We start from the raw sequence: 22,501 nt of genomic DNA, 5'->3' as shown, positions 1-22,501 counted from the left end.
AACAAACACGGTACAAAGAGAGCAACGCAAATAAACGTGTTTCTAAAATCTATCTCTGTGAATAAACATTTGACTTTTTTGGCTTATTTGTTTTTTGTTTTTTTTTAGCCGTTGCCATGGAAACAGTGCATCAACTTTCACCCAGTGTTGTTGGTGTCACTCTGCTGTTTTTTCCCTGTCACACTCAGGTCAGCTGATTAATTGGTTAATTGATCTGTGATTGGCTGATGGTCTCGTTAGGCAGGCTCATGCTCTGATCTCGCTCTCAGGGAGCTGCTCGCTGTCCTGACAGAATGAGGCTCACACAGAAGCCATGCTGGTCCTGCAGGACCGGACTGGAGGATCCTCTGGAGAATCCTCTTTAGAGAGGGTGTGACTCTGAGCTCGGGTGAAAACTCTCAGGTATCTAAAACTGATCTGTGAACAGACAGGAAGTGGAAGGTGTTCACCGTGGCTCTGACAGGAAGTCACTCTGTCTCGCTCTGGTTAGCTCCTGGGTCTGTGCAGCTAAAGGTTAAAAATAAAACAGTTGGTTCAGGACCTACCTGACAGCAGGACCTTCTTCCTCGTGTTCCACATGCTGACTGAGGGAGACTGAGGATTAGCACACACTGCTAATCTGCTAACTGCTAACAGACAGGAGGCAGCGCTAATCTGATGGATTAACAGATCTGTTCAATCCACTGAAGCTTTATTGACACCAGCAAGAAAAACACAGAGACAAAGACCTGAAGATGAGCCCAGCGTGGGTCAGCCCAGGTCTGATCAGGAGACGGACCAGCAGGTCTATGATCACAGTTCTTTATTAAAGGTTTCATTAGATCTGTACCTCTTTTAGTCTTTAGACCAGAACTTGACAGAACACACTGAGTACAGAACATCAGAACATCACACAGAAAAACACAGCACAGTCCATCGACCCATCATATGTCTGTCTGTCCATCGATCCTTCATATGTCTGTCTTGAGGTACTTGAAAGTGGAGCAGATCCATCAATCATTAATCCATCACTGATCAATGAATTGTTGATCCACCAGCGAACTGCTCCATGGTTGTTTCCCCCCCTGGGGGCTGTGTTTCGTCCTCCATGTGCCTGCTGTCTGTGTTCCTTCAGTCAGTCAATCATTCATTCGAGAATGTCTGTCTCATGAGTCCAGGTGTGCAGCAGGTGGACGAGGCTCGGCACTGGGGGGTCTGAGCACGCTTCAAGCTCCGCCCCTTCAGTTTGCTCATCAGATCTGAAAAACCATGAAGAAGAGCAGGAGAGACAGACGGGTGACAGAGCTGCAGACAGACGTCTGGACCAACACTCGCTCTGAGACAGAAAAAAGACAAGATACTGAGAGAATACAAGATGCTGAGAGAACAAGATACTGAGTGAACAAGATACTGAGAGAACAAGATACTGTGAGAAGACAAGATACTGAGATTCAACAAAATACTGAGATTGAACAAGATACTTAGAGGGGACAAGATACTGAGAAAGAACGAGATACTGAAAGAGGACAAAGTACAAATAGAGGACAAGATACTGAGAAGAAGATACTGAGAGAGACAAGCTAAATCCAAAGAGGACAAGATACTGAGAGAGTACAAGATACTGAGAAAAGACAAGATACTGAGAACAAGATATTAAGAGAATCAAACTTAATCCAAAGAGGACAAGATACTGAGAGAGTACAAGATACTGAGAACACAAGATACTGAGAGAACAAGATACTGAGAGGTGACAAGATACTGAGAGGTGACAAGATACTGAGAGGTGACAAGATACTGAGAGGTGACAAGATACTAAGAGAGAACAAGATACTGAGAGGTGACAAGATAATGAGAGGTGACAAGATACTGAGAGAGGACAAGATACTGAGAGGTGACAAGATACTGAGAGAGGACAAGATACTGAGAGAGGACAAGATACTAAGAAGATACTGAGAGAGACAATCTAAATCCAAAGAGAACCAGACACTGAGAGAGAACAAGATACTGAGAGGTGACAAGATAATGACATAGGACAAGATACTGAGAGAGGACAAGATACTGAGAAGAAGATACCGAGAGAGACAAGCTAAATCCAAAGAGAACCAGACACTGAGAGAGGACAAGATACTGAGAAGGGACAAGATTCTGAGAGAGGACAAGATACTGAGAGAACAAGATACTGAGAAAGGACAAGATACTGAGAGAAAGAAAGACACAGAGGAGTTTAAAACCTTAGAAACAGGCTTGCAGAGTTTTCTCCTCTAAGGTCAAAGGTCACCTTATCAATGGTTAGAATGTAACATCATTTAAATGTCTGACCTGCGATCTGTTGAGTCATCAGATTTAGTGACATGGTTTGTGGGCGGAGTCAGGTCGAACAGGATAGTTTCTGTGTTAGCCAGACAGAAACCATTTGACCTCCAGATGTCTGCAACCAAAGACCAGAGGCACACTTAGACCAGGACCTCAAACAGAAACCAGGACTAACAGTTGTACAGTTCTACCAGGTCTAAACAGATCCTACCAGATCCTACCAGAACTTTTGAGGATGAATCATGACCACTTTGGTTAAGGCTAATGTAACAACATCCAAACAGAGTCTACTGAGTCCAACCAGGGCTACCCTGACCAGGGGACCCGGGAAAAGACTAACCTGTGACCAAAGTTGACGTGTCTTTATGACTTAGTCTGAAAAAACTGCCAACACTAAAACTGCGTTACTATAACCATCTTACAGGTCTGAGACTCTTAAGGAGCAGGACACTGTTCTTTGAGGTCTAAACCTGGTCACTGCTCAATATCAGAAAACCCTGATCCTCTCCTAGACCCAGGACTTTCTTCCAGATCTGAGTCAACAACGACAGTGACGGGACAAATCTTCCTGAAACACAGAAAAAGACGACGACCACAATCAGCTGAGTAGATGAGAAGGCTTAACTGACCTGACAGAGCCGGACTCCGGAAGTCACTTAGATCCTGGTCCTCATGCCACAAGGACTTGTCAACCTTCTGGTCCTCAAGCCTGGTAGCCTGGTCTATCTTCTGTTCCAGGTGCATGATGGCTTGGTCTACGTTCTGGTCATCATACTTCATGAACTGGTCTACGTTCTGGTCATCATGCCACAAGGACTGGTCTTTCTTCTGGTCCTCGTGCCTGATGGCCTGGTCTACCTTCTGGTCATCATGCTTCATGAACTGGTCTATGTTCTGGTCCAAGTGCATGATGGCTTGGTCTACGTTCTGGTCATCATACTTCATGAACTGGTCTTTGTCCTGGTCCTCATGCCACACAGGCTGGTCAACCTTCTGGACCTCGTTCCACATGGACTGGTCTACCCTCTGGTCCTCATGGCTGATGGTGGGGGGCTCTATCTTTCTCCAGGTGTGATCCTGCACGGGTCTCACAATCTGGTCATCAGCAGACGGCTTGAAGAAGGCCAGGACGGCCTCAGACTGAGAGAACTGTAGGAGGGTCAGGAGAAACCTGGTTTGACGTTTTCATCATCCATTGTCTAACATCCAACATCATCATCATCATCATCATCATCATCATCATCATCATCATCATCATCATCACCCCCCCCTCCATCAGTACCTTGGTTGGCAGGTTGATGATGATCTGCAGCAGTTTGTTGAGCTCCACAGTTTTAACCTGAATGTCTGAAATCTGATCAGCAGCACGGACCCTCAGCAGACCTGAAGAGACACACACACAGGTGTTACCATGACAACAACCTCTATCTCTACCTCTACTAACTACCACCTCTTGAACAGGGAGGCTTCAGACTGAAAGGTGGACCAACAGGTGGATGGAGGACTCACCTGTGAGCAGGTTAGAGGACAGCATCTCCCGGTCGTCAAGGAAACTGTCCACCAGCCTCTTCATCATCTGAGCCAAGTCTTCATCCGTCCTGAGGAGAAGCAGGAAGCAGCCGTCCGACAGCCCCGCTCTCACCTCCACCTGCCCGGCTGAGAGCAGCTCTGCCCACACCTGCACCACATGCACACCTGGTGACATCACATGTTCTGACATCATCACCTGAGACCCTGTTGACTTCACCTGCTGCCACCAACGCTGGTCATCACTGACACCTGAGAGCAGGAGGAGAAAAAAGATAAAAGAGCCAAACAACGAGATTCAGAGAGAGAGAAAACAGGCGAGAGGAAGAGGAGGAGGCAGAGAGATGAAGAAGCAGCAGGTGAAGAAGCAGCAGGTGAAGAAGCAGCAGGTGAAGAAGCAGCAGGTGAAGAAGCGGTGGGGGTGTGGTCTGTGAGGTTCAGGATTGAAAAGTTAAAGCAGCTTTGAGTTTGAGTCGTCACTTTCTGATCATAATCCATCGGCAGGTTCCTGATCACTGACGGGTTAACCAACAGGAACACACACTCTAACAGGATCAGGATCATCCATGGGTTCACCTGTGTGTGTGTGCGAGTGTGTGTGTGTGTGTGATTGACAGTTTTTAATGTGTGTGTGAAGCTGCAGCCTGAAGAATTGTGAGAGTGTTACGGATGATTTCTCTGAGCTGGCAGCTGATTGGTTGACCCCCTGATCCACAGACCCCTCCCCCTCCCTGGGTCAGGGTAACCAGGTTAATCAGCTTGTTCAGGTGGTTAGTTATGTATGTGTGTGTGTGTGTGTGTGAGGGTGGGGGGGTTAATTCATGAATCCCTCACACTCACCGTCCAATCAGAACATAGTTATGGAGGGTGGTGTAGTGGGAGGCGGCGTGTTAGGACGTGGCGTGCTGGGAGGCGGCGTGGTGGCGGCGGGTGTGTCTCTGCAGCAGCTGAGGGTCTGGGCTCCTGTAATCACACTGTTGGCATGGAAACACTTCGCCTGTGTGGTGACGGCGAGCGTGGAGGTCCAAACTCTTCTTCTGGATGCTGAGACAAGAAACACATCTCTGTTACCACGGCAACTACTGAGCACTGTCACAGGTGATGTGATGGAGAGGGGGGGCGTTACCTGCTGTAGTCACACAGAGCACACCTGTACGGCCGCTCCTCGCTGTGCGTGCGGCTGTGTCTGAGCAGAGAGCTGCGGTCGATGGAGGCGTACGCACACTGAGCGCACCTGTAGGGCCGCTCACCTGGAGACACACACACACACACACACACACATCAATGTTCCTGTGTGTGTCCTGAGGTGTGTGTGTTGCCTGTGTGTGTGTGTTACCTGTGTGTGTCCTCAGGTGCTGCAGCAGTGAGGCCTTCAGTCTGCTGCTGTAGGAGCAGTGTGGACAGGTAAACGGTTTGAGTCCTCCATGGACGCCCATGTGCCGCCGCAGCGTGAGTTTAGAGGAGAACTTCCTGTTTGGAAGAAAACACCGACCAATCAGAGCCCTGCTGAAACACTAACCCCACCCACAGATGGTTGTCAGGTGTTGGATTGTGGGAAATGTAGTCACCTGTCACACAGTGAGCAGGAGAACGCCGCCTCTGCCCGCTTCTTCTTTTTCTGAGTCTCCTCTGTGGCGCCCGTCTGTGTGACACGTGTCTGTGCGACGCCGTGCTGGGGAGTGGGATCAGATCTACATACACACACACACACACACACACACACACACACACACACACACACACACACACACACACACACACACACACACACACACACTCTTCATCTATAGCTGTAGACGTTCAGGTCACTTTGAGAAGGAGGAAGAACAACAGGATTTTCAGAATAAAAGCTCCTGATGCTCAGCTGATGGATGCTTACCTGTCTGTAAGCCCCGCCTCCTTCCCTCCAGCTCGTCCAATCCCACAGCGCCTCTGTCCACCTGGAGGAGAGAGCTGACTGGCAGGTGAAGTGTTCACACCTGAGCTCCTGTGAGTGAGCTGGTGGGCGTTCCTGGAGGCGGAGCTTCTGAATGTCTTGGTCACCTTCTTCTTCTTCTTCTTCTTCTTCTTCTCCTCCTGATCCTGTCCTTCCTCCCCTCTCCTCCTCCTCCTCCTCCTCCTCCTCTCACAGCTGTGGCTCCTCCAATGAGGCTCCAGCTCCTCCCAGCGTTCAGCCGTCACCCCGCAGGAGACGCAGCCAAACCCTCCATCGGCGCGGTGAGACCGCACATGGACGTCCAGGAGCCGGCGTGACGGCAGCTTCAGAGGACACAGGAGACACAATAAGCTCCGCCCCCTCGTCTGCAGGTGAGCAGAGCTGCCTGTCCCACAGCTGGGTGACACGCTGGAGGAGGGGGGGGCGCGCTGGGAGGAGGGAGGAGGAGGAGAAGGAGGAGGAGGGGGAGGAGGTTTGGCGGCTGAGATGCGACACAGACCCAGGGTCATGAGGTGGGCGGACTGCGCCATCTCCTCCTGAGAGGCCGGGGGTTGGATGGGACAGGTCAGACGTGACCCCCCCCTGAGAGGGAAGATGGACGCTTCCTCCTCCTCCTCCTCCTCCTCCTCTTCCTCTTCCTCCAACAGCGTGCTGACCTGATGGAGATGAAGCAGAGGATTCACGTCAGATCAGCTGTGAGCGTTTGTCGTCATGTAGCCCGGAAAGCCCCGCCCATCACGCCCTCAAGGCTACAATCCTTCTGCTCTCAGCCAATCACAAGCTGCAGCCACAAAAGAAGACACCCTGACTCCGCCCCCTCTGCACGCTATCCACCGACATCAACAAACTGTGTGAGTGAGTGTGAGTGTATGTGTGTGTGTGTTACCTCACAGGTGTGTGCCACCTGCAGGCCTCCCTCGCTGCTGATGTCACAGGTGGGTGGAGACATGTTGTCCAGCATGTTGTAAAGCAGGAAGTCCTCGTCTTCATCGCTCTGCTTTGACTCTCCGTTCAGATCCAGTTGGTACGGTGGCGCCCCCTGCTGGAGCTCCGCCCCCTCCCCATCGTCAGCACCAGCCTCTCGCTCAGCTCCTCCCAGGTAGGTCAAGGTGGGTGGGCGGTGCCTGAGCAGCAGGTGGCTGCTGATGGAGGCCTTCAGGCTGCAGGTGAACTGACAGAGTTTACAGCGGTACAGCTCCACCAGGAAGGACTCCACCAGACCAGGACCCAGACAGCCACCCAGACCCTCCACCTCACCGCAGTACAGGCTGGAGCTCACAGCTCCGCCCACTACCTGCAGGGTCACAGGACTGATGTCACAGTACCGCTGCCCAACCGACGACATCACACTGACAGAGAGCCAATCAGGGCAAGGCAGGGAGCAGGGAGCCAATCAGAACGTCTCCAGCTTTCTGGTTAGAGAACACAAAGACAGTCACGTGGGTAAATTTGTCAGTTTAAGGTGAAAAAGTGTGGGTAGGTTAGTCAAACTCAGCACGTTTGTTTTTTAATTATTTAAAGGGACAGTGCATAAAAATAAACTTAAGCATTCATGTAAAAATAAGTTAACAAAGAGAGGCAGTGTGTGTGTATGTGTGTGTGGGGGGGGGGGGGGGGGAATCTAACGGGTCTGTTGGTCACATGATCAGATGTTTACATGAAGGAATCAGCGCGTGCAGTCAGAGTAAACACTGTTTGTCTGTTTTTTCATGCTGTTAATAACTAACATTTTGAGCATGCGCAAACGAAGCTGAGTGTTACGCGACTAACCACGCGTCATTACCGCGATCCTGTGCGCTGTGAGTGAACTTCAGGTAATAAAAATCATCAAACACTCACCTGCTGCTGCTTCCACACGAGCCTCGCACTGTTTACTTCCGCCTTTCTTCTTCTACGCTCGCTGTGTCATTGCTACCTGCTGCCGCCACCCAGAGGTCATCATGGGTAGGTACAGGCGAGTGATGCTTACTGGGGATGGGACAGAGACAGACAAGAGTTTAAGATTATTAAAGTGATGAACACAACAGGAACTGATCTGTACGGAAGCCTGTTGATGCCATACCAGAAAAACACACACACCAGAAGCTACAAGAAGTTTTATTGTCATAAGTTTAAACATGAAAACTCTCAGTGTCCTGATTTAAACCTGATAGATATCAAGGAAACAAGAAACTTTAAAAATAGGATAAGAAGTAAAAAAAAATAATGAGCATTAACCAAACATAAAACAAACAAATTATAAAACATAAAAGTACGACAAAAAGTAAACCAAGGCAGGAGGTGTTGAGGCTCCAGGTGAGATGTACACACAGGTACCTGAAGGTGGAGACCACGTCCACAGCTGCTCCGGAGACGCTGAATCATCACAGTAAAAACCTCAAACTTATCATTCAATAATAAAATAAGCATGAGATGTTTTTTAATCCTGGCGTGGCAGCAAAACGCTTCAGGAGGTCTGAACTCTGATAACCTGTAACATCACATCATCAGTCACAGGCTGCTGCAGTTCAGCCTCTGAACAGCAGGGGGCAGCACACAGTTCTCTGATTGAAGAGTGACAGATTGAAGATTTACAGTTCACTCTGCCAGCAAACAAACAGAGAGCAAAGAGAAAAACAATCATCCAGAGTAAGGTTCAGATCAGCAAAAATCCAAGAATAAAAAGTGACGTGAGGAAACTGGTGAAGTGAGGGTGAACAGAGAGCTGCTGTTCAATAAAGGAAGTGTCTTTATGTGTGACAAAGAGTCAAATGATGAAATAAATGAATCATCCAGACGTGACATGACAAACACTGTTAACCACTGTTAACTGTAAATCATGTTTTCTGCCCTTCATCACTGTTTTACTGATTAGTTTAGTTTGAGTAATTGAGGCTGATAATGATCAGATTCAACAACGACCTGTAAGAAAAAACCTGCTCTTACCTCTTCTAGATATCTGCCTGATCCCAACCCACACTTTGAAATGAGAAATTAGCTTTCCTATCGGGTCGAGCAGGACCAGAGTGATTTACAGCACGTCTAAGTCTCTATGACATCATCACACCAGCTGATGAAGTTTATCAGAGAGATATCTGTGAGTTTCTCTGCTGGAAACGATTTCTGTGATTAATTTTGTCGTGATGGTGGACACTGGAGCCTAACTGTCAGACAGAAAAATGACAGAAGAGCAGAAGAAAGAGAAACAGGAGAGAGATAGAGCACAAGCTGAAGGCTAACACACAGGCTAAAGGCTGAAAGAAAAGCTAAAGGCTAAAACACCAGCTAGGGGCTTAAAAAAGGAGCTGAAAGCTAATAAAAAGAAAACAAGCTGAAGGCTAAACCACAGGCTAAAGGGTAAAATTCAGGCTAGAGGCTAAAACAGGAGCTGAAAGCTAAAACATTGGCTAAGGGCTAAAACATGAGCTAATGGCTCAAACACAAGGCAAAGGTTAAACACAAGTAAAAGGCTAAAACCCAGGCTAAAGGCTAAAAGTAAAGCTAAAGGCTAAACTACAGGCTAGAGGCTAAAAAGGGAGTTGAAAGCTAAAAAAAAAACACTGGCTAAAGGCAAAACATGGGCTAAAGGCTAAAATTCAGGCTAGATGCTAAAACAGGACCTGAAAGCCAAAACATTAGCTAAAGGCTAAAACATGAGCTAATGGCTTAAACACAAGGTAAAGGTTTAAACAAAATTAAAAGCTAAACCCCAGATTTAAAGCTAAAAGAAAAGCTAAAAGCTAAAACACAGGCTAAACTACAGGCTTGAGACTAAAACAGGAGCTGAAAGCTAAAACACAGGCTAAAGGCTAAAACACAGGTTAATGTGTCTGTGCTAATGTTGTCTCCAACCCACAGTCAGCAGTTATCCTGCAGTGGTCTGTTCAAACTTGAGAGTCTATCAATAAAATGAAGAGCCAGGTTACGTTAGCTCTGCTTGGTGAGGTTGGAGTTGGTAGATGAGCTCTGGTAGGACAGAACCAGGATTCACTAACGTTACACGTTACAGACACGTCTCAGAGCACCGGGCTGTGAGGAGAGAGAAATATAGCAGCTGCTAAACTACGCTACAAAGTGACGTTAGCCTACAGATTCAACAGAGCACCAGCTTACCAATAGCGCTACATATAGCTAGCTGCTACAACATTTGCTTGATGTCACATTTCAGATAGTAGCGCTAACTAACCGTGTTGATAAATACCTTATCTTGTCGAGTTGTATCCAGTAAAAAGTTGTTTTGAACAAAGAAAATTTTCCTCATTTATTTATTTTTATTTAATTTTTATTTAACCGGGAAAAAGTCTTGTTGAGATAAAAATTCTCTTTCCCAAGAGTGTCCTGGCCAAGACAGCAGCAGCTCAGTTACATTTGTGCCACAGACATAAATACACGTGATACACCCAACACAACATGTAGCTATGTATGACAAATACCTCCAGGATTCAAAGACACCAAACGTCAGACAAGTTTCAGGTCGGTAATGAGTGTGAGGCCTCAGCGCTCGGCCTCCTTTCACACCTGCTGCTGATAAGACAAGTACAGAAGTGTGAACATGGGGCGGTTGGGTTCGCAAATGTTTTCAGCGAATGTTTCTTTCTGCTAAGTTCCCCCGAAACAAGCACAGAGCAGGAAGACGTAAACACAGCGTTGTACTGTCGGTGTCTGTGGGATATGATATCCAGTTTATCAACTAAAACTGTTCAAACATTAACTGAACAAATGCTGTTAAACAAATTCTGCTTGGTTGATTTTTTTGAACATACGTTTTTGAATTTTGCGTCCTCCTGAAGTGCCCTCGTGTCCCCCCAGGGGTACACGTGCCCCCAGTTGAGAACCGGTGGGTGAGATGATAAACATGTGCCAGCAGACACAAACACAGTTTATGTTTGTCTGCAGCCCAGAGGAAGTGATGTCACATCCTGTGAGCCATGAGACCCGGCACACGTGTCCGTTCAGATGAAGCACCTGACAGAAGGAGGGAGTAACCATGGCAACCATCGTCTCACAACCAGCAGCTGACAGACTTACATAACACTCTGTTTTTTCCTGTTCAGACCAGACAGGGTGTGTGCCAGTGTGTGTGTGTGTGTGTGTGTGTGTGTGTGTGTGAGCGAGAGAGAGGGAGTGTGTGCGTGTGTGTGACGTTTTTGAGAGAGAAACCTGGCCACATTGCGTGACAGTATGTTCTCTTTGCGCACTTTTGCATGACAAGCTAAACCACAAACACACACACACACACACACACACACACACACACACACACAGAAAGTGAGGAAAAACATAAAAAGAGGATGTTGTGTTGAGAGTGTAACCGCACAAACCTCAGATCTCTGCCATCGTACCCTGAAGACACTTTTACCAAACACTGAAAACTTCATAAACTTTATGTTGATGTTTGTTTATGTGAACAAATGAAAAATACTTTATATATTTTTATATCATCTTTAAACTATATCATTTTTGTAAACATATGTAAACTTAAGACTTTGATCAAAATAAACGATGTGAGATATATAAACTATTTAATCCATGTTAACTCTATATAAATTATATTATCTGAATCACAGATCTTCCACAGGGACGTCCGTGGAGGTACTTTAGGGGAGTCTGTGACATTTTTGGTAGATTAGGAAACTTGTCATATTTTAATTATTCCCCAAACTTTGCTTTTCCTCATGTTTTTATCTTTCAGTCAGAATTAGGGCCGAAATATATCAATGATCTTTTGATCCCGTATGAACCATCAAGACCACTTGGGTCATCTGGATCAGGTCTGCTTTCAGTCCCCAGAGTCAGAACCAAATAAAGAGAGGCAGCATTCAGCTTCTATGCTCCAAATATCTGGAACAAGCTGGCAGAAATGATCAGGTCTGGTGAAACTCTGAGCTTTTTTAAATCCAGGTTGAAGACCCACCTTTTACAGCTGCTTTTATTAGAGCATTTTAAAGGTCCCATATTGTGCAAAAATCACTTTATTAAGTCTTTTAGTGAAATGTGTGGGTCTTTGTCTTTCCTCCCAGCCCACAAAATGTGATATTTAATGACAAACCTGTTCTTAGTAGAGCTTGTTAATGTAAAATCCTGACCTAAAACCAGCTGTTTGGATTTTGGGGATTTGCCGACGTCAGCGATTCCCTTTTTTGACCAATCAGGAGCAAGTCTGACCTGATTGGTCCACTGGAGCAGATACCCCCGAACCCCCTCCCCGCTGCCATCACTGCTCTGTTTTTGGCTGTAAACAGCCACATAGTTCCATGCTCAAGCTTCCCATCTCAGAAGAAGACAGACTAAGTGTCTAGAGTTCATTTATCAGGAAATGTTCCAGCTACACTCAGTAAAACTGAGCATGTGTGTGCTAGTCACTTCACGGCCGACTGCTTTTCCAACTTTGGACAGTCCAACAGAGGGCTAGCCAATAGACTGGTCCTGAATCCAGGCGCATTACCAACCATCCTCCAACAAACCTGGGACCCTGGAAATGTGAGTATTTTAAATGCTGTGTGCTGTGGAGCAGATGGAAGAGCTTTTCCTCAGTGTCCCCCCTGTCTCTGTCTTAGCTTCAGGATGCTAACTTTAGCTGCAGTTAGCCTGTTGTTTTAGCCTGTAATGTTACGGTAAACGAGCTTCTCTGTTTTCTAAACATTGTGCACTCGGAGCTCGTGGCGCCGCTCTCAGTGAAGTGGAAGAGCGGGGCGGTATCAGCGGTGGCTCATTTACATATGAAGGCCACGCCCACTAAATCAGAGCGTTCTGAACAGAGGGGCTATGAGAGCCTGGAAACAATGCTGCTGTGCTTGATTTATTGGCTTTTTGGACCAGTACATTTTACTACCATTTCATGAAGACATCAATGATCCTGATTAAACTGCAGAAAAAGAGCAGAATGGGACTTTTAAATATTCCTTTGAAAAGTATTCTAAAACGTATTAAAAAAGTATTAAAATTATATTTTAACTTTTTTTTCTGCCTTTAATCTTACTGTTTTACTATATCTTTAAATTTTATTCTGCTTTTAATTTAATCTTGATTGTTTTATTTTAATTTGGTCTGTCTGTAAGAACTTTTAATTGTCTTGCAGTAATAAACACATGAACACAGCTGCTCTCTCAAACTGTAAACATTCATTTTTATTCATTAACTTCTTTATGTGTGTGTTCTTTAAATAACCCTGTTCAAACATTACTCTTTCACGTGAAAACAGTGTGTGTGTGTGTGTGTGTGTGTGTGTGTGTGTGTGTGTGTGTGTGAGGGTGGGGGGTTATTTTAAGGGTGAAATAAGGTTGATTCATTAAGCTCCGCCCCTTGTGTATAACTTCTGCTTTGACACTTCTGTGTGTCGGCGGTTTAACGGACAGAGAGTGAGACGGCGCCAACGCACTGACAGTGAGTACATGAGCTCCTGCTGCTTACACACACACACACACACACACACACACACATTTGATATCCATCATTAAAAATCACCTCGACTTTATAGTTTTAGACCGTCATAAAAAAAGGGCGCTGTCGCTTTAAGAGTGTGTCCAGACGCTTTAATGATAGTCAGTGTTTTTATTATATCAGATACTGTACACTGCAGACCCCAGCCTGTTATTACCTGTTTATTACACCTTTATTACCTCATCACATGATCAATACTTGTTTACTTTAGACTGGAACAAACGTTTACACCTGAGAGAGAAACTTCAAAACACATCTTCAAATCAGAGCGACCCAACTCTGAGACTACAGCCCACGCCGTCAGCGGACCACAGGTCGCACCACAGAGTTTCAGCAGAGAGCAGCACAGTTAACGTCAGTTATAACACAGTTTAGCTGAAAAACTCAGTTTATATCTAAAATTATAACGATTGAATCAAAAACAGCGCAGTTTGGATCAGTAATAACATGTGAATAACACAATTTATAAATAAACTATAATAAATAAGTTATAATAATAAAGTTATAATAAATTAGGTTTTAATTTTGTTTGGGAAAGTGATCAGAGTAAAGTCTGTTACTGTTGGTTTGTTGGGTTATTTATGTGGTTTTGTGTGTGTGTGTGTGTGTGTGTGTGTGTGTGTGTGTGTGTGTGTGTGTGTGTGTGTGTGTGTGTGTGTGTGTTTTAACGTTCCTCTGACATGTTGTTGTCAAAGCGTGTTATGGTCACAGTAAACGTGTTTGATCTTCGAGCGCCGTCTTCGTAGAGTCTCACTCTGAGCAGAAAGTTTCGCTTCGGCGTCGAGTCGTTTTTAAAACGTCATGTAAAGGAAACGCCGGCTGTGAGCACACGGAGCCTGAACACCCGTTCACTCTTTACGGCGTGCTGATGTGATGTCACTGTGATGTCACACCTGTGGGTCATAAACATGTCTGCGTTTTCTTTCAGTTCATTTCTCGACTCAAAGACCTGATCACATGACCTCCATGGATGACATCATGACAACGTTCCCCACAGAGGTAACAAACTCCGCCCACTCTCAGGTCATTACACTGTGCTGTTATCGATGACATCATCACCCTGAGACTGACACCTGGTCTCTTTCTTCCTCCAGGACCCGTCCTCCACCTTCAGCGAGTCCCCGGGCACCGACGACTACGACTACCTGGACCAGATGTGCGACCGTGGGTCAGTGCGCTTGTTCAGGAGGCAGGTGGAGCCCCCGCTCTTCCTGATTATCACCTTGGTGGGCGGAGCCGGGAACCTGCTGGTGGTGTGGATCTACCTGAACTACCGGAAGCGGCTGAAGACCATGACGGACGTGTACCTGCTGAACCTGGCGGTGGCGGACCTGCTGTTCCTGGTCACGCTGCCCCTGTGGGCGGTGGAGGCGCTGCACGGCTGGAGGTTCAGCCTGGCGCTCTGTAAGGTGAACTCCGCCCTCTACAAGGTGAACCTGTTCAGCTGCATGCTGCTGCTCACCTGCATCAGCGTGGACCGCTACGTGGTCATCGTTCAGCCCACCAAGGCGCAGAACTCGCGGGTGGAGCGGCGCCGCTGCAGCCTGCTGGTGTGCCTGGCGGTGTGGTTGGTGGCGCTGGTGCTGGCGGCTCCTGACCTGGTCTACGCCCACATCACGGAGGTGGACTCGCTGCAGTACTGCAGGAACGTGTTCCCGCCTCACCTGGGCCAGACCACCAAGATTGTGCTGCTGTCTCTGCAGGTGAGCATGGGCTTCTTCCTGCCCTTCGTCGTCATGGCCTTCTGCTACAGCGTCATCTTCCTCAAGCTGCTCAAGACCAGAAACTTCCAGAAGCACAAGGCCATGCGCGTCATCCTGGCCGTGGTGGTGACGTTCGTCGTGTCCCAGCTGCCCCACAACGGCGTGCTGGTGATGGAGGCGGCGCAGGCGAACAACACAACCATCACAGACTGCGACGAGATGAAACGCTTCGACAAGGTGGGCCAGGTCCTGAAGAGTCTGGCCTACCTGCACGCCTGCCTGAACCCCTTCCTCTACGTCTTTGTCGGCGAGCGTTTCAGGAGGGACTTGTGGCAGCTGCTGCAGCGCCGCCGCCCGTCGTCCAAGAAGCAGCTGAGCAAGTCGTGCAGGAGCCCGCTGAGCTCCACCAGGATGTCCGTGATGTCGGACAGCGACACCTCACAGGCCCTGTCGCTGTAGGGACTACTTCCTGTTTGTGCTACGTGCCACCACTGATGACATCATCACGGCCTGAGCACGCCATGAAACTGGTTGGCGTCTGGTTCAGGGTCGATCTGTCGACTTGTTTGAGAGTTTCGGTTTGAACGACGACAGAAAACGAAGGAAAGACGATTCTTAACGACCACGAATGTAAAAACGATTTCCTCAGGACTGTCCCCACCTGTCCCCCACCTGCTCACCTGTCCCCACCTGTCCCCCTCCTGCCCACCTGTCCTGTTTATTGGGGTGAAGCTCTTTGTTGTATTTAGCTGCTGTGATTGGTCGCAGGCGGGTCATGTGACTTCTGTGTCCTCAGGTGTTTACACGGTTTCTTTGTTTACGTAAATATACAGGTGTTTTCTTAGAGTTAGCTAAACAGTGCTGCTACCACATGCTAACTCATGCTCTATCATGCTAACTCATGCTAACTCATGCTAACAAGTGCTTCCAGGGTTTTTGTGTGTGTGTGTGTTGCTCTCTGACCATGAATATGAAGTGTGTGTCACACTGACTGTAAATGTTTCTCTGTCACATTAAAGATGGAGGTGTGTATAGCGAACACAGAGTGTGTGTAGTGTGTTATTTAGAGTGTGTGCAGTTTATTTTTTAGCGTGTGCCACGTGTGTGGAGCATGTGCAGAGTGTATCTGAGCGTGTCAGACACGAGGAAGTTGATGAGAGCAGAGTCACTCGTGTTTCTTCACCTCCTTCCTCCTCACGCACACACACACTTACTCACACACACACACACACACACACACACACACACACACACTCACACACACACACACACACACACGGTCAGGTTTGATGCTTTACCTCATGAAAAACAGAGATAAAGACGCTGTGAGTGTCGGTGACCCGCGGTCCTGTTGATCCAGAATCCTCATCAATTAAACATCGACAGGGTCTGATCAGGCAGACCTGGTCCAGACCTGGTGATGGTCCAGACCTGATGACGATCCAGGGTCAGCTTCCATACTGACTCTGTGACAGGATAATCCAGAGATTATAATCTGTTGACACAGATTAGGACACACAGGTAGAGAAAACCACTCACTGACCCTGATGGGACTCAGTGTTCAGAGCAATCCGGACTCTGACACCCGGACTCTGGAGGTCAGTTTATTGTTCTCATGGCGGACGCTGTGACCTTTAATCTGACCTATAATCTGACCTTTAATCTGACCTATAATCTGACCTATAATCTGTCTCTCTGGGTGTTTTCGGGGCAGAACAGGAGGCCGAGAGCTGAAGTGAAACTGATGAAAACAAAAAAACATGTTTTCCCTGGAACACTTCCTCTTCCCGCGACCAATCAGGAGATCGGTCAGGTGATCTGATGATGTCATCAGAGTCTGAGAGAAAATATGACAGATACAGTGTGTGTGTGTGTGTGTGTGTGTGTGTGTGTGTTCGTTGTGGTGGAGCAGTGTACACTCAGACCCAGACTGGGTGGGGCAGATGTGGGTCTTCAGGGACCTGCTCACGTGTTCAGACAGGGTGTCAGACCTGGTCTGAGGACTGGTCTGTGGGGACTGTGGGTGTGTGCTTTGCATCTACGTGTTCAGACGTACTTTTAGTTCAGTCTGCATCAACTTCCTCTGTGTGAGTGTGAGTGTGTGTGAGTGTGTGTGTGTGTGTGTGTGTGTTGGTTCAGACTGTGGTTGTCTGGGCTTCTTCAGTGTGTGTGAGTGTGTGTGTGTGTGTGTGTGAGTGTGTGTGTGAGGGGAAAGTTTCCACTTCCTGCTGAGATTGAAACCATCAGTAAATCTCAGGAGTTCACCTGAAACTGAGCGTCTGTCCCGGCCAATCACAGCGTCAGGACTCCGTCCAGATTCACCGGGTCAAAGGTCAACTCCACTGGAAACTGGACCACACACAACGCTGAGTCACCCTGTGTGTGTGTGTGTGTGTGTGTGTGTGTGTGTGTGTGTGTCTCTTTCTCTGTCTGCGCCCCTCTCCATGGTCAGGTGACCCTCTCAGCGGTTCAGGACTCTTCCTGCCCCCCCCGCCCCCCCTGCTGATGCAGCAGGTTTTGGCCTGTGGGGGGACAAAGACCGGGTCTCCTCAGTGACACAAACAGCAGCAGGACAAAGGCGGCCATGTTTCCAGAAGTCCGTCCTCCCATAAATCCGGGCGGCGTGGAGCGGCCGTGCGGTTTGACACTGAGCTTCTGAGCGTCATGCCTCTGCCCCGACGCCGCTCATCCTTCCTGGGACAGCCGTCCTCGGAGCGCCCGGCCTCCCCCTCCTGTGGACGGATCAGCTCGGTGGGCACCGCCGCACCCCGCGGCGTGTTCGTGGGCTCTGCCCCTCCGATGGGGGGGCCCTCGTGCCTGGGGACCCGGGTGTCCCGGAGGGCCCTGGGCATCAGCAGCGTGTTCCTGCAGGGCATGAGGAGCAGCGCCGCCCCCGTGGTGCCGCGGGCTGGCGAGCGGGCGGCGGGTCAGGGGGCGGCGCTGGGCCTGAACAGCTGCCTGATGGAGTACAGGGACAAGGTCCGGGCTCTGGAGGAGCTGAACCAGCAGCTGGAGACCCAGATCCGCCTCAGCCTGGACCGCAAGGCCTCCAGTGCCGGGGCCTGGGGGGCGCTCAGGAGGGAGTGGGAGGACGTCTACCGACAGGTGAGACCAGGGGCTCTGGGAACTCTCCCCAAAGGATCATGGGAGCTGGACACAGGGAGGGGGCATAGTGGTTCTCCCAGCATGCACTGCGGTCACAGACTGTCAAAGTGTGTGAGTGTGTGAACTGGGAGCTGATCAGAGACTCAAACACACCGTGGTCACTCAGAATGGAATTTACCCAGAAGCACACTGGCCCCCCCCCCTCACACACACACACACACACACACACACACACACACACACACACACACACACACACACACACACACACACACACACCTGTTTGTTTTTCACTCTGAGAGGCTTCTGGAAACCCCCGGACTCCCTGCTGTGACAGTTTGTCACCACAGTTACTCAACGTGTGGTAAACAGATGTGATGTCAGAGCAGGTGGTACTTGGAAGTGTGTGTGTGTGTGTGTGTGTGTGTGTGTGTGTGTGTGTGTGTGTGTGTGTGTGTGTGTGTGTGTGTGTGTGTGTGTGTGTGTGTGTTAGTGTATGTGCTGCCCCCTGCTGGCTGCAGCTGTTCTCAGTTTTCTGTTTTCCTGTGTTTTGTGCAGGTCAGTGAAGCCATCCTGGACAACGCTCGCCTGATGCTGCAGACGGAGAACATCCAGGCTAACGCTGAGGACTTCAAGGAGAGGTCAGAGGTCACACACACACACACACACATACTTTTTCATTCCTGTTGTGTTTGTGACGCACACACAGAGTGACGTGTTGGCTCCCCCTGCAGGTTTGAGAGCGAGCAGCCGCTGCGGCGTGCGGTGGAGGAGGAGATTGGCTCTCTGTACAGAGTGATCGACGAGGCCAACGTGACCCGGACCGAGCTCCAGGAGCAGATGGAGAGCATGAGAGCCGAACTACGGAACCTGGAGCACAACCACGAGCAGGTCACACACACACACACACACACACACACACACACACACACACACACACACACACACACACACACACACACACACACACACTCCTCTTCTTAAATCTCAATCTTTAGTGAAACTCTGTTAAAGCAGAATCTCGGTGTACCGTCCCTTTAAGAACTCGCTCTGAGGTCATGTGACTTGTTCCACAGGACGTCAGGGTCCTCTACAGTCAAATAGCGGGCCGTGAGGTGGACGAGCCCGACGCCCCCATAGAGACCAGTCTGGATCAGATCCTGGCCTACATCAGGACTCACTGGGAGAAGGTGACGGAGAGGAACCGAGCCGAGACCGACAGCTACCTGGAGTGTAAGGTGAGGACGTCCTACCTGCACAGGTGTCCTCTCATGACGGGCTGCCCCTCTGACCTGTGTGTGTGTGTGTGTGTGTGTGTGTGTGAGCAGGAGGCGCAGTGTGTGAGCAGCAGGCTGAGTCCCGAGGAGGAGCAGGTGGAGGCGCTGAAGGCCGAGTGCAACGACATGGGCTGTAAGATCCAGAGTCTGCAGGCCGAGACCGAGTCCATCAGAGCGCTGGTGAGTCACGGCATCGATCAGCTGATCATCAGGTGATTGAAGGATTACCTGACTGATGACGTCATGCTCTGTGCGTTTCCATAGAAACGGGGTCTGGAGAACTCCCTGGGCGATGCCCGCCACTGGCACGACATGGAGCTACAGAATCTGGGCTCTGTGGTCGCCAAGCTGGAGGCGGAGCTTTCTGACGTCCGCAGCGAAATCGAACAGCAGCGCCGTGACTACGACACGCTGGTCAACAACAAGCAACGTCTGGAGCAGGAGATCGGCGTTTACCACGGCATCCTGGACGGAGAGGAGCGCCGCTTCCTGCCCGCCGAGGCAACGTGAGTTTCAGCAAGACCACCAGGCAAACAAAGCTCACAATGCTAACACTGCTAACTATGTTAGCTCGACTCACACTGCAGGTGAGGCTAGCAATCACACGTAAATTCTTCAGATCAAGTGATACATGGACGCCGTCAGGTCACCCATCTGTTTCTGATGTATTGAAACACATCGTCGGCAGGAGCCATATTGGAAACAGCACAGCGTTTGAGCCTCCTGGCTAACAGCTAGAGGGCGCCAGACCTGTCAGTCAGCTGAGCTGAGCCTCTGATTGGATAAACTCAGGATCTAAATCTGATAAGATCACCGCTTACATCACTAACAATGCTAACAATGCTAACACTTCTATCAGTGCTAAGACTTCAAACAATACCAACAATGCTAATATTTCTCAATATTTTAACATCCCTAACACCACCGACAATGCTAACACTTCTAACAATGCTAACTTCACTAACAATTCTAACCTAATCAACACTATACACATGCTAACACTGCAAACATCACTAACAATGCTAAAAATGCTAAAACCACTATCTTGACAAACATGCTATCCTCAATATTTCTGCTAAAAGTGCGAACAATGCTAACATCACTGACTACTTACATAGCTAACACTACAAACCGTAACATCACTACCATCAAAAACACTACTTACAATGTCAACATTACTAACACCGCTAACACTGCTCACATTACCAATGTCACTTACACCACCAACATATCTAAAATTACTCACAATGCTAACACTGCTAACATCATTAACACTGCTTTCGTCCCCAACCCTACTTAAAACTTAAACTTACACTAACATAACTTACTCTTCTTATAGTACCAACACTAAAAACAGCTTTCACTCTGCTAACGTCACTGAAACTATGAACAATGCTAACATTGCGAATATCACTACCACTACTACAAAAGTGATACTGCTAACATCACAAACACATCAATAACATTCCTAACATTACTAACACAACATTAAAATTCTCACATCACTAGTGTCATACTACTAACATTACTAACACTACTTACAATGCTGACAATGTTAACAAAACTAACAATGCTAACATCACTAACAGTGCTGACAATGCTAACACTGCTAACATCACTTACAATGCTAACATTACTAACACAACCTTAATATTCTCACATCACTAGTGTCATCCTACTAACAAACATACAATGCTAACACTGCTCACAAAAAAACCCAACAATGCTAACATGGCTAACACCACTAACAATGCTAATATAACTTACGCTGCTCACAATGCAAACTCTTCTAACATCACTAACACAACCTTAAAATTCTCACACTGGTGTAACATTAACATTACCAACTATAATTGTAGTGCTAACACTGCTAACATGACTAACAATGCTAACATTGCTAACAATGCAAACATCAATAACATTCCTGACATTACTAACACAACATTAAAATTCTCACATCACTAGCGTCATGCTACTAACATAATTAACACTATTAACAATGCTAACACTGCTAACAAAACTAACAATGCTAACATCTCTAACACTGCTTACAATGCTAACATCATGAACACTGCTAACATTACTAACACAACCTTAAAATTCTCACATCACCAGTGTCATCCTACTAACAAACTTACAATGCTAACACTGCTCACAAAAAAACCCAACAATGCTAACATAGCTAACACCACTAACAATGCTAAAATAACTTATTCTGCTCACAATGCAAACTCTGCTAACATCACTTACACAACTTTAAAATTCTCACACTAGTGTAAAACTAACATTACCAACACTACTTACAGTGTTAATACTGCTAACATCACAAACAATACTAACATCACTAACAATGCTAACATCACAAACAATGCTAACATCACTAACAATGCTAAAGTTTCTTTACTTTTTCTTAAAACTGTGGTAATGCTAACTCTGCTAATTCAGATGCTAACACTGGATTGATACAGCACTGCTTTGTCAGAACTTTGATTCCCACACCTTTACCTTCTGTGGTTTGATCCATTTACCTGATCAGGTGTCCAGGTGTGAAGTCAGAGCCTGAGGGAGCCACGTCAGACTCCAAGACCGATCCCCTAGGACCCCTAGGACCCCTAGGACCCCTAGGACCTCCAGGACCTCCAGGACAGTGATCCAGCGTGTGTGTGCGTGTGAGTGAGTGCCGACAGACAGTTGGACTCTCAGGTAGACCCGATGAAGAAGGTGATGAAGATGGTGATGATGAAAGTGCCGAAGGTGATCATCAGAGAGCTCTGTGATCGTTTGCTTTGGTCTGAATCTTTTATTAAATGTGTTTCTTCTATAAACTGAGCCTCTCCATGTGTCTGGAGTCGTACGCGGGTTCACGAGTAAGAGCAGAAGCTGCTTCCTTTCAGGTCATCACACACACCTGAGGAATCACATGACCTGAACTGTCACAAGACAGGGTCACATGACTGATTCAAGCTTCAGCATTATGTAATATCACTGAAATACTAACGATGACATCAAACCCAGAGACGAGCCAGAGCATTCAGGAAACAGCAGCCTTTTAATGATCCACAAACCTCTCAGCAAAAAATAATCAACCATAAATTAATCAATAACAAAAAAATAACATGTACGGAGGCTGCAGAGGGACAGATCAGGAACATCAGTGATAACACTTCATTTCATCAACACCATCACCTCCATCTACACCCACCAGCTGTGACATCATAACCTCTGACATCACTGAGCCGTGT

At 47.8% G+C, this 22,501-nt stretch overlaps 4 protein-coding genes across 7 annotated transcripts; 2 read left to right on the top strand and 2 right to left on the bottom strand.

The window, feature by feature from the left end:
• Positions 1-152: 152 nt before the first annotated feature.
• On the bottom strand, positions 153-4,797 carry pxdc1a (PX domain containing 1a). 4 transcript variants are annotated; one of them, XM_074687871.1, is made up of 6 exons: positions 4,660-4,797; positions 3,802-3,970; positions 3,575-3,675; positions 2,922-3,441; positions 2,299-2,407; positions 153-1,315 (listed from the first exon to the last, which is right to left on the bottom strand). In XM_074687871.1, exons 2-6 carry the CDS (start codon positions 3,866-3,868, stop codon positions 1,123-1,125), a joined length of 990 nt encoding a protein of 329 aa, XP_074543972.1. In that variant the 5' UTR covers positions 3,869-3,970; positions 4,660-4,797; the 3' UTR covers positions 153-1,122. The 4 variants fall into 4 exon arrangements, with proteins under 4 accessions (XP_074543972.1, XP_074543970.1, XP_074543971.1 ...); XM_074687869.1 differs by having other exon boundaries at positions 3,802-4,064; positions 4,660-4,789; XM_074687870.1 differs by having other exon boundaries at positions 153-1,238; positions 3,802-4,064; positions 4,660-4,789.
• LOC141803837 (uncharacterized) lies at positions 4,710-21,844 on the bottom strand. The gene is made up of 9 exons (XM_074687859.1): positions 21,788-21,844; positions 16,176-16,343; positions 7,595-7,723; positions 6,642-7,167; positions 5,699-6,411; positions 5,388-5,510; positions 5,156-5,289; positions 4,946-5,069; positions 4,710-4,863 (listed from the first exon to the last, which is right to left on the bottom strand). Exons 4-9 carry the CDS (start codon positions 7,098-7,100, stop codon positions 4,710-4,712), a joined length of 1,707 nt encoding a protein of 568 aa, XP_074543960.1. The 5' UTR covers positions 7,101-7,167; positions 7,595-7,723; positions 16,176-16,343; positions 21,788-21,844.
• On the top strand, positions 13,065-15,911 carry ccr9a (chemokine (C-C motif) receptor 9a). Its single transcript, XM_074687873.1, has 3 exons — positions 13,065-13,117; positions 14,103-14,173; positions 14,269-15,911. The coding sequence occupies exons 2-3, from the start codon at positions 14,132-14,134 to the stop codon at positions 15,334-15,336; spliced, it is 1,110 nt and encodes a 369-aa protein (XP_074543974.1). The 5' UTR covers positions 13,065-13,117; positions 14,103-14,131; the 3' UTR covers positions 15,337-15,911.
• bfsp2 (beaded filament structural protein 2, phakinin) lies at positions 17,434-22,308 on the top strand. Its single transcript, XM_074687864.1, has 7 exons — positions 17,434-17,982; positions 18,541-18,623; positions 18,717-18,873; positions 19,059-19,220; positions 19,311-19,439; positions 19,524-19,765; positions 21,796-22,308. The coding sequence occupies exons 1-7, from the start codon at positions 17,542-17,544 to the stop codon at positions 21,908-21,910; spliced, it is 1,329 nt and encodes a 442-aa protein (XP_074543965.1). The 5' UTR covers positions 17,434-17,541; the 3' UTR covers positions 21,911-22,308.
• Positions 22,309-22,501: the final 193 nt, after the last annotated feature.

The sequence above is a fragment of the Halichoeres trimaculatus genome, unplaced genomic scaffold (genome assembly GCF_033239565.1).
Source record: "Halichoeres trimaculatus isolate MK-OKI-2021-1 unplaced genomic scaffold, fHalTri1.1 fHalTri1_scaffold_15, whole genome shotgun sequence".
In the NCBI taxonomy this organism is placed as follows: Eukaryota; Metazoa; Chordata; class Actinopteri; order Labriformes; family Labridae; genus Halichoeres; species Halichoeres trimaculatus.
Note: the sequence above shows the minus strand (reverse complement) of the source record. Positions and strands in the feature narration are given on the sequence as shown.